The sequence below is a fragment of the Schistocerca americana genome, chromosome 2 (genome assembly GCF_021461395.2).
Source record: "Schistocerca americana isolate TAMUIC-IGC-003095 chromosome 2, iqSchAmer2.1, whole genome shotgun sequence".
NCBI lineage: Eukaryota > Metazoa > Arthropoda > Insecta > Orthoptera > Acrididae > Schistocerca > Schistocerca americana.
In genome coordinates, this window is record NC_060120.1 from 406,531,027 (window position 1) to 406,543,364 (window position 12,338).

A 12,338-nucleotide genomic window follows, 5' to 3' on the forward strand; every position below is an offset into this window, starting at 1 on the left:
CAGTCATGACAAAACTCTACCATCTGGTGAGCAAGATGTATGAGACAGGCGAAATACCCTCAGACTTCAAGAAGAATATAATAATTCCAATCCCAAAGAAACCAGGAATTGACAGATGTGAAAATTACCGAACTATCAGTTTAATAAGTCACAGCTGCAAAATACTAACGCGAGTTCTTTACAGACGAATGGAAAAACTAGTAGAAGCGGACCTCGGGGAAGATCAGTTTGGATTCCGTAGAAATGTTGGAAGACGTGAGGCAATACTAACCTTACGACTTGTCTTAGAAGAAAGATTAAGAAAAGGCAAACATACGTTTCTAGCATTTGTAGACTTAGAGAAAGCTTTTGACAATGTTAACTGGAATACTCTCTTTCAAATTCTGAAGGTGGCAGGGGTAAAATACAGGGAGCGAAAGGCTATTTACAATTTGTACAGAAACCAGATGGCAGTTATAAGAGTCGAGGGGCATGAAAGGGAAGCAGTGGTTGGGAAAGGAGTGACATAGGGTTGTAGCCTGTCCCCGATGTTATTCAATCTGTATATTGAGCAAGCAGTAAAGGAAACAAAAGAAAAATTCGGAGTAGGTATTAAAATTCATGGAGAAGAAGTAAAAACTTTGAGGTTCGCCGATGACATTGTAACTCTGACAGAGACAGCAAAGGACTTGGAATAGCAGTTGAATGGAATGGACAGTGTCTTGCAAGGAGGATATAAGATGAACATCAACAAAGGCAAAACAAGGATAATGCAATGTAGTCAAATTAAATCGGGTGATGCTGAGGGAATTAGATTAGGAAATGAGACACTTAAAGTAGTAAAGGAATTTTGCTATTTAGGAAGTAAAATAACTGATGATGGTCGAAGTAGAGAGGATATAAAATGCAGACTGGCAATGGCAAGGAAATCGTTTCTGAAGAAGAGAAATTTGTTAACATCGAGTATAGATTTAAGTGTCAGGAAGTCGTTTCTGAAAATATTTGTATGGAGTGTAGCCATGTATGGAAGTGAAACATGGACGATAACTAGTTTGGACAAGAAGAGAATAGAAGCTTTCGAAATGTGGTGCTACAGAAGAATGCTGAAGATATGGTGGGTAGATCACGTAACTAATGAGGAGGTATTGAATAGGATTGGGGAGAAGAGAAGTTTGTGGCACAACTTGACTAGAAGAAGGGATCGGTTGGTAGGACATGTTGTGAGGCATCAAGGGATCACAAATTTAGCATTGGAGGGCAGCGTGGAGGGTAAAAATCGTAGAGAAAGACCAAGAGATGAATACACTAAGCAGATTCAGAATGATGTGGGTTGCAGTAGGTACTGGGAGATGAAGAAGCTTGCGCAGGATAGAGTAGCATGGAGAGCTGCATCAAACCAGTCTCAGGACTGAAGACCACAACAACAACAACAGATTCTAAAGTGAGAAACCTCACAGTTTATTTGGTTTTGCTTTTGCCCTCTCATCTGACAAACGTGTTTATTTCATAGCTCAGTCTGCAGTAAAAGTGTTTCACAATTCTTTATTCAAAAATTTGGCGAAATAAGTTGAACGAGATGTAAGGACATTTTCCTAGAGACTTCAGGTTCTATCCTTATCTAAGGTAAATGGGATCTGTAGGATCAGTATGGTCTGCCACTAGTGAGTAAGGTTCAGCACTATAAATAATATCTGACACAACTACTTGGGAAGCAAGCGTGACGACTGGTGCTCAGGGGATGGTCTGAAGTTGGTACTGTGTATCGAAATATTTAGTCAGCAGACAAAATAAGCAAACTGCGACTGTAGATACAAACATGTGCTGTTTCAGAACAGAGTATGTAGCAAATATAGCTCAATAATAATCGAAACACTTACTTACCTATGACAGGCGAGGATTCGTCCTTGCCATCGTAGATTTTGATGTAGTCGTAGGGACAATTTTCTTGTCCGGAAGAGATCGGTCTCATAGGACACATCATGATGTTTTCGCATCGTTGTCCGTCGATGTTGAATTCCTCGTTCTCGATGTAGAGTTTGATGAAAGGCTGCCTGGTGTTGAGCTGGTAGCGGCAGTGGAGCCCCCTGGGGTAGACGCCTGGGTAGGCGGGAGACTGCACGTAGCACGTCTGCAGGCGGCAGTCGCGGAACACACGCTCGCAGTAGGACCTGTGATACAGGAATTACATATAATCAGGTGTGTAAATACGATTTCGCCGTGTACCTTTCATTCTTCAAGTAATACATATGTAGATTCATGTATTGCTTGGAACCCGGAAGACTACAAACTGTGACCATATTTAATACCGAGAGGTATAGAAGGTGAATGAATAGGTACAACACAGTACGAAAAGTTGTTAGGAAGAACAGGCAGCAAACGAGGCATGTGATAGCTCTGTTGCTTCTGCATCCAGCAGCAACTGAGATAGCGCTTTAGTGACTGGTGGCAGTACGCATGGAAATAAAAGACGAAGATTATACCCGAAGCTGTCGATAATACATTTTTCAGGAACCGTGTAGGGAGAGCAGAGTTACTGTCTAAGGGAACCTGTACCTAAATAAGTGAATTACGAATGATTCGGTTCCTACGAGGAGGACACTATATACTTTTTACCAGATTAACACCAGTTAGTAAAGTTTTTGTTTTCGTTCTACCAAAAAGTATCGTTCGACGAACAAGACACAATGACAGAAATTATATAAAAGTGATACTGAAAAAACAGGTGAAGAAAGAAGTCTAACATCCCTAGTAAATGTACCTACTAAATTCGAAGAATCATTTTTGAGAGCTAAATGTGTAGGTGTACATTGAGCACCAAACTATCACAAGATGAAATTTGAGTCACAGAAGTTCTTATATTTTCATATAAGCCAACATTATTGCTACACTCCAGCTGTGCATCTAATTTCAAGCAATACAATAAACCAAAAGTCAGAATCTGCCATGATCTCCATGATCTTTAAATTTCAGATTAAAGTTAAATTACTATCCTTTATTTAGAGCGTAAACGAAACCACCATGCGAGAACACAATAGTATGTCGCGGAAATATTCGTAGGGTATAATCAACTCAACGAATGAAATAAAAATCCAAAGTACTTTTTGGCTTTTTATACAATTTGTAAAAGAATTTTTCTTGAGATGAATTAAGCCTAAAATATTTTCAGTAACCGCCAGAAGTTACGAATGGAGATGTCACCACATGTATTGGTACACTCAGTTTCTAAGTGTTAAGCATTAATCAACTGGTGTCATGCTGTGCTAAGTGATACGGCTGGTGGAACACGGCAGTCCGACGTGTGAAACTGGGGTAAACTATTTGAAATAGATTGAATGATGGTCTGATTATATAGCTTCTTGTACGTGGCTAATATGTGTACATTGAAAAATTATTAAGAACTGACACAAAATAATTATTGTTGTTTTCCCTAAGTAACTGGAATAATAAGTAGGCATTTCTAGAATACTTCCTTCTTTTGTCGAAATAAAAACTTTGCGTAAATCAGCCATAGTAAATTTATAATTAGTATATTTAAAAGAGTAACATTTGTTCCCAGTTTTTTAGCACAGATTCAGTCCCTAATTTGATTTAGACGTATTTACATTGTTAGAGAGGTAACAGGTGTGTCCTACTTGGACTGAGGCGTTACACTGGAAAATTCGTATATAGATGACACGACAGAGATCGTAGTGCATGTCTGTATATGCTATAATACTTAGTGTGGTAACATGGAGGTGAGTTATGTTATAACGAATAATTTATATAGAATTTTTTATCAAAAGAGGCTCTTCTCGATCTCTCAAAAGTACATTCACATGAAGGAGTGGAGGTGAACGAGAATTGACTTCTTTCTGAAGATTGGTAGACCGATCTGTAAAACAACGACGAAATGTTTCCTGTTAACAAGGGCGCAAGGAACACAATAAATATAATAATTGGCAATAAGGACAGTAAAGTAACACCAAAGTGATGATAAAATATTCTAGGAATTAGTAATGATGCTGATTAATTGTATCATACCTACCACATAGTATTAATCTGTATTATTGATAGAAGGTACAACTAATAATAATAATAATAACGACAATACTAATAATAATAATAAGATAATGGTGGTATTAAGAATTATATTGATTGGTTTAGGACTTTTGAAGCCTTGTTTCCTAGAAGACGTGCAAGGAATAATGAGAGAGATGAAGACTGAAATGAGAGTGATAGTGGTTGCCAGGAAAGAAAAAGGGGGTTCACGAGAGCGAGCTGCAGAGCAGATAACTATTGTGATAGAGGCTATCTTTTCAAGTTTGAAAGGATTTCCCTTTCTGTAGTGTTTTGTGGAGGTTGTTAAAAAGTCGGGTTTCTGATGCAGAAAATAATTTTGGGAACGTGGGGGTGTTGTGTAGTGGGACACAAGGGATTTTACTTTGCTCAGAACGAGTATTTCAAGTGTGTTGTTCAGACAGTATTGTAAAGGTTGAAGATAAATAGGAAAGAGTGCAGTGATTGAGAAGGTATTACGGCAAACTTCGGATGTGATAATCTCTACGCTTATCGCTACGTAGCCATGATAATTGTTCATGGGCAGAAGTGATACGGTCAATATAGCGTAAATCAGACATTAATCGCACACATGTATTCATCGCTAGTTCTAACCGACGTCAGATTTCATACGAAAGTCTTTGGAGAATAGGCTTACCCAATGTTAGTGACTCTATGAGGAATGTTAGTGACTCTATGAGTTTCTTTTAAATCTCGAGAGGAAATGCTTTTTTACATTTCTGTGGTGAACGAAGTACGCTGACACCTTCCTACGGACGGCAGTTGTGTGTTCAGTCCAGCCTAAGTGACGGTGCAGAATTATCCCCAGAATCTTTGCAGAAGAAGAAAATGTAATTTATGTGCTGTTCAGGGTTAAGTTGGAAGAGATTCTTTGAACCGATGAGTACTGTCTTTTGTGAGCCACTAAGATTGCTTGTGTTTTAGGTGGGTTAAGCTTCACACCTATGTTTTGCCCCCATTGTGACAGAGGAACTAAGCTGTTACGTTCTGAGTGTCTGCGTGCAGGTTTAATGGGTTTGCACGTATAAATGACATTTGAAATGGGAGATAACAGTGGACACTGTGATTCAGCTTCCCGTACAGAGGTCATTTTTTGCAAAACGCAATGTTGTATCTGACTTTTAAAATCAGCTCGCAAGTTTTTCATATTCTCTCGCTCACTACGCACAAACTATTAGTCCTACAGAAAAAATAAGCACGACCTTTTCGTTGAAAATGTTGTGTAGTTAAATATTCTTAGTATGACACTTTTTCTCTAGAGGCCGTAGCTTCCTAACGATTCAAGGAAAACCTAGAAAAGTAACCTTCAAACGCATTCCTTCCACATCCAGCAGCCAGGGTTTTTAGTATCTTTTCTTCAAGGCACTCCCTTTTACCACTGTTTGTAAATTTGCGATTGCACGAATTATTTCCCATATTCGATCTATTTTGGACTTTTTGATTGACTGGCGTTATTATGCCTCGGGCCTAGTCGAGCACTTACAAATAGTTAAACTTAGGTTTTGTAAATCAGATCGAACAATTTTGTAAATTTTAACAGCATAAAATAAACAAAAACATCCTTCAGATTACGAACATACTGTGTTTGAAATGGTTTTGATGGAACTGTCACCGTAATTATTTTTAGCGGAACATTTGCAACACTCGCTTTTTTCTTTCATTATCCTTACGGACACTTTTAAATTATAAATAATAATAACAATAATATAAATAATAATAATAATATAAATAATAATAATAAAAAATAATATTAACGAAACAGCCGACTATACTGGTGGCGTAACAGTTCATTCAATAGCGAGCAAAAATGGTCGAATATCGAGAATAGCTCGTATATTCAGAAAGTTTTGTACATTAGAAGGGACGAGTGCCACGAACAATTTGCTAGAAACCCTGGGGTATGAGTGTCAAGGTGGAGGTGCGTTTGATGGTCACTTCTCCACGATTTTCTTGAATAAATCGAAAGCCGTGTCCTCCAGCGAAAACGTATGTCAGCACAAAATTTGACTACTTTGAGTTTCCAACCAAAATGCCCGGCTCATTTTTTCTGTGGGAGCACTAGTATGCACGTATCGAGCGATAGAATATAAACATTCCACTCTTGGTTTTTGAAAGCCAGATATAACACCGCGAGGTACTTAAAATTAAATCGGTAGGGGCAGCTGAGTCACGCTGTAAAATGAGAAAAAGAATGGGCCCAATATTAATACTTGTGGGATCTCTGGTACTACGTTATTACATCGTGATCTCTTTGTTAAAAGTTCCGACTGTAATGTTCAGCTAGTGGAGTAAGCGTTGGAAGCTTTGCTGAATCCCAAAAAGCACATGATAGTCGCCTCTTGTTCGTCAATAGCTTGTTCGAGTTCGTCAGTCACTCAAATAAGAGCTGTCGTCATGCTGCCATTTCCCTGAATACCACATTGGTAATCATGGAAGAAGTTATTCTATGTTAAGTAAGTGCTAAGCTAATAGTGAAATAAATATTCTAAAGCCTTAGATACTGTTGATAAAATGCTAATGTGTCTGTAGTCAGAAAGTTCTTTGGAAGATTCCTTCCTAGGTAGAGGTTTTATGAGCCCCTTTTTCCAGGCTACTGGGAAGATGCTAGAAGTCAGAGAATGGTTAGAAATATCCGTTATTGTAGGCAAAAATGGATCGAAGATTAAATGTATCACTTGTATTGTAATATTGAAGTGTCCTGCAACTGGCGAAAGAATTCGCACAATTGACTTCCTGACTGTGCTGAGGGTTTCCGGCCGCAGAAAAAAGTTTCCTAGTAGCACCAATCACGGATACTTTAAGGAAATCCATGTTTTTCGCATTTGTGCATTGGTCAAGTAGCGATGTAGGCGTGATGAAATATTCTTTTAGATCCTTCTGTTTTTTGACCTCGTAGATTTTTCTACACTTTTCAATGTTCTTCATTGCTTCACTGGTCGCAAATTCATATTCATGGCAACAGTACAACGATACTCGTTTATTAACAAGTGAAATATTTTAGTACATTCAGAATAAACCAGTTAATCCAATTATTCTGATGAAGAAGGAAATATACACAGTAGAACAAAAACCTTTTGCTAACTCCAGACGACATACTCATATTGTGTAACACCCTGTCTAACTTTAAAAAGTGCGTCAATTTTCGGAGGAAGAGAGTGTACAGGTATGTTTAGGTATTCCACATCCAGCTGAAGCCACTCATTACTTATTACATCGAGTAGAGGTGCCAAATGTGTGTATGCTGATTGTGAGGTTTCATCCGCTGTTCCAAAGAGTCCTAGTCATTCCCTGTGGGATTAAAGGCTGTGTGATTTAGTGAGACCCTGGAAGTGCACCGGGCCGCAGCATGGGCGTCACATCATAGATATATACACTTTACCGTATAGAAACGACTATTGTCATCTTACAAGACGAGAGTGCCAACAGCATACTCATCTTGAATATTTAGAAGTAAGAGAAGCACTTGGTCCCAAACGATTTTGAGATAAGAATCCCGATCTATGGTCATGGGACCTTAAATGACTGCATGGAACGAGGAACGACCCCCACAGACCACAGAATCAGCCTCCACATACTGCAGATGAAACGCTTCATTGAGCCGTCGGTCCACATTTTACAACGTTGTTTGAAAAGAGGCAAGATAGCGACTTTGTGAATCACACTACACTCGTCCACGCAGTTACTATCCAGTTTGTGTTGTCTCGCCCACTGAAGACTTTCATATTTTATGCCACCATGGGCAGTGGAGTTCTGTGACATTCCTAACAGCGGGTGTCCATTGTATCACGGTCCGCGCGGCTTCCCCCGTCGGAGGTTCGAGTCCTTCCTCGGGCATGGGTGTGCGTATGTTATTCATAGCGTAAGTTAAATTAAGTGGTGTGTAACCTTAGGGACCGATGACCTAAGCAGTTTGATCCCATAAGATCTTAGCACCATTTTATAATACTGGTAGAGATATACCTGTGGTTCCTGGTAGTTAAAATTCTTGTCGTTTAGAAACCTACTGTCACTGACAAGTCGCAAAACATTTTTTCATGTTCCTATCGGTAAGGATCTTTTAACGACCGTTGTTCGTGTGCCGTGTTGCTTGGCTGCGATTGTTACTCAGTTCTTCGTAGATGCATTGTACTGTCAACGCTAATACACCAACCTATGAAGCAACTTAACGATGTAACTGATGAAGTTCGCCATCAGCGAGAAATCTGGGTTCGAGTCCCGGTCTGGCACAAATTTTCTGTGTTACAAACAGGTAGGAAGACATCTTTTTATTTTTACATAATTAGTTGCAAATAGTTTATTTCTTGTTGTTTTCACCTGGATTTACGACAAGCCTGTTTCGGACTTTGTGTTATTTTCAAATTTTCCTGTTGAGATTACATTTGTAAAGTATTTTATTTCACGTCTATGTAACAGTACTAAGAGATTTCTGCCTTTTACTATACATACGTCTAGATGGATTGACGTCCATATAGCATTTGGGAACGTAATTTCTTTTGTGTACTGTGTTGTTAAGGTATGTCATGTATTTACTTTCCATAGAAATTTCGTATTGTTTTTTGATGGTTGTCAGATGACAGATCGTTCCATTGATGCATTACGTTTACTAATAGGTTATATCTGTTCAAAGATATTATCCATTATATAGATGTGGATCTTAATGCTCTCAATTGTTTTCTATTTAACGTCTCCTATTCATCCTTTTTCTTTTTCTATTATGTTAATTAAGTTTTCCAGATGATTTTTTAGTATGAGGTTCATTTGTTCAATTAGGATGTCATTCGGGTATCTATTTGTGTGTTTATAAATATATAGTTCCTCCAAAATGCTCACGGTTTTATCTTTTCGTATCCTATATACAATTTTCACAACGTTTTCGATTATGTTCACTCTCTGAACTTTATTTCTTCAGTGAATGTAAAATCTGATGCTAAAACTTCCTTCTGTTTGTCCAATGTAAAAACTATTGTAGCTGCTCTGGGTAGCCGCGCGGTTTGAGGCGTCTTGTCACGGTCCGCATGGCTCCCCTTGTCGGCGGTTCGAGTCGTCCCTCGGGCATGAGTGTGTGTGTTGTTCATGACGTAGGTTAGTTTACGTTAGATTAAGTAGTCTATCAGTTTAGGGACCTATGACATAAGCAGTTTGGTCCTGTACGGTATTATCACTGATTTATAATTTTGGTTACAAAGCTATTGTATCTACCACAGGAAATTTTGTAGACACCTTGATTAGAAAACATAGGGAGGACGCTTTTTACTGACCTTAGCTTTGCTTGCAAGTTGTTGGTAGTTTGAAATGCGAGTTGTATTTCCTTGTTCTATAACCTCCTTAGTCCTAATCAGCATATATTTTACGCCATGTGCTTTCTGTACATCACTTTTGCTCTCATTTTTCCATGTTCCCAGTGGGCGTCTGCTTGAAGAAAACTGTTTATCGTTTTGTCGGCATGCTTTGATAAATAAAGGTTCATTCTGACTGCTTTCAGCAATCTTAACACGAATGAGTTTTGAATGCGCTGAAACATGTCAAGATACCCTGGTCTATCGTATATTTTCTTCGGTGAAGCACTGGGTCTATATTCGGCAACGACCTATACTTTCACGTTCCAGTATTGTTACTCTCCTAATTTTTAGATGTTTAATGCTTAGTTTTCTGAGCACTGCACGTACATGGTATGCTGAAAATTTCTGTTGATTACTGAGGACACTGTACTGAACAAATGTTTCATCAGTATTTACCTCATTTGCAGACTAATGAATATAGTTACAATGAGTAGTTTGCTTTTAGGCTCGAAATTACTTCAAAGTTCGTGCGGCACAAGCAGACCATAATGTTTCTTTTCTCCTGAACAGCAGGTCACTATGTAAGTTTGAACACATGGACGCAAATCGTCTAGTCTATACACACAGAAGTGGTCCACTTCATTGTGCTGTTACGATTGTGCAGGAAGCATTAATTAGTAAATTATCTGATGTTCTTGTGGAAAACTGTTATCTTCAGTGAAAAAATAACTAACACACTGTAGTGAATACGTACTAAGACACTAATCATAAATATATCTGTACCTATACATCTAACACCTTGTATATTGTAACATATACAACATTCACTTTTAAAATGTCCTAAAATTTGGTCAATCAAAATACTTTTCTTTTAAATTTATAATTTTGTGTTATTTTGTCCCATAACAATGCACTGACCACAGATATAAAATTTCCATTGATACATTGTAAACTTAGGACTGAGGAGGATACCAATTTGTTTCTTTGTGTGATATGTTGCTTTGGCTGTATATGTTGTTGGCGCACGTATCAGCTTGGCTTTGGTTTTTTCACATTTTTAAATGCTGTATCTTTATGTATACTGTCTGCATTAGGTATAGTGTGATCTTGGTACATATTGAGTACTATACCTGGTTCGAAATTTTTTAGTGTGTTATATGTTGTACTGTCGTAATTTCATATTTTATTGATTGTTCTTCCAGCGATAATTTTATGATTCTTGTGATCATTCACTTAAAGTATGCATATTTATACGACTTGTGGTGATATGGACTTTTATTGGTGATGATGTCTGTAGTTGCAGGTGTTCTGTAGATTTAAAATTTGAGTTGGTTATAATAATTCTAGATGTAGTACGTCAACACCTAACACTGATCCTGTCAAGACATTCGCATTCATCAGTTAATTTCAGGCGGCTGTCAATCGTTATCAATGTCTTGTTCAACCAGTTAGGCCAGTTAATATACTCTAAAACTCCGAAGTCTCATGAAATCATGACATGGCCTCCTGTCCACACATGTTTCAATCTGCTGGTGCTCAACACAGGTGTTTATATAATTTTTTTAATTGTCATAATCGCAAAGTTATTGGACAGAATTACCGATTTTGGCTATACAATAGATATTTTCAGCATCTTTCATTCTGCTGCACTCCATCAAGCCCTAACCCTACATAAATAATATAAGTCAATACATGGTCGCTTTCCAAACTTCCCTTTTATGTCACATTCTATCGAACTGTTGATTATTTCAGGGCATCAGTACTGGATAATTGTAAATATATCGAGGCGACGCCATTTCGTGTGTTTCACTGGACTTATTTACCATGGTGTGAGGAATTGTTAGCCTGCTTGTCTTCATTACATGGCCAATGATCTGTTTGCCTGAAATAATTAATAATTATCGCACAAAATGGTGACCCAAGGATTATTTGTTTTTGTAATGTGGTTTGTGATGGAAATAGTTAAGCTATTTCTGATTAAAAACTTTAAACCACATTATTTATTATATTCGTTAGATATAGTTGCCACCAATGTAGACAGTCATATGCTTACAGTAGCAGTGGTAATGTACTTTAATCATGTTCTTACATCAGTTGCACCTAATGCTACAACTACATTCATTAAAAAATGGTGCAGAGAACTAATAGAACACCTAGATTCATCTCTAAATCTACATATTTTAAAAGAAAACCGAGCAAACTTATGACATGTATACATTCTGATTGGACCAGAGCAGAATGGCAGCTGGACCATGTCTGTATAGACAAAAACTTTCATAAAGAAATTCTATGTGTTAAAGTACTGCGAGGAATGGACATGGGTTCAGCTAACTATATGGTCAAAATCAAAATCAAATTCATCCCTTCAAGGAAAAACAGACAGAGAGTTATTGGAGATAAAAGAAAGCATGTCCACATAAATTAATCAAAAATGTCAAATATCAGGAAAATACACAAAATACAATAATAAATAATACCAATTCTAAAACAACAAGCTGGAGAATTGGCCCAAGTAAATCAAATTGGAAAACATGTATGGTAGACTACGGAATGTAATGAAATTCGTGATGAAAGACTTCAAGCCGAGACAAAATTTCAAACACACAAAACGGAAGGAAATGACACTAACCTCAAAAGCATCAGAAAAAATCTCAAAATATCATAAAGCAAATCGGCAATATTAGAAGGCTCTACTGAGCTCCATTGAAGAAAACTACTAGAAAACCTTTGATAAACAATTACATAATTATAACCCTCCCATAACCCTCCCATACTACTGCTGAGAAATGAAGATGGGAGAATAGCCCGTTATAACAAGGAAAACGCAAAAATAACGGCAGAAGCATTTAACAAGCTCTTGAACTGTGATGAACCTGTCAAGATTTTAACAATGGACGCAAGCATCCCTGCAAAAACCAAACAAGAAAATATATACCCACCCACACCACAAGAAATATAAATTTCTCTTAAAGAAATGAGAAATTAGAAATCGTGTCGTGAAAATCGAGTGTTTACGGAAATGTG

General features: G+C 37.7%; 1 protein-coding gene across 1 annotated transcript in view; it reads right to left on the reverse strand.

Moving 5' to 3' along the window:
* Nucleotides 1–12,338, reverse strand: part of LOC124594054 — a 328,962-nt gene that overhangs the window by 189,605 nt on the left and 127,019 nt on the right. The window contains exon 3 of the mRNA XM_047132404.1: nucleotides 1,861–2,147. Coding sequence (XP_046988360.1) covers nucleotides 1,861–2,147 — 287 coding nt within the window. The remainder of the gene's footprint in view (nucleotides 1–1,860; nucleotides 2,148–12,338) is intronic.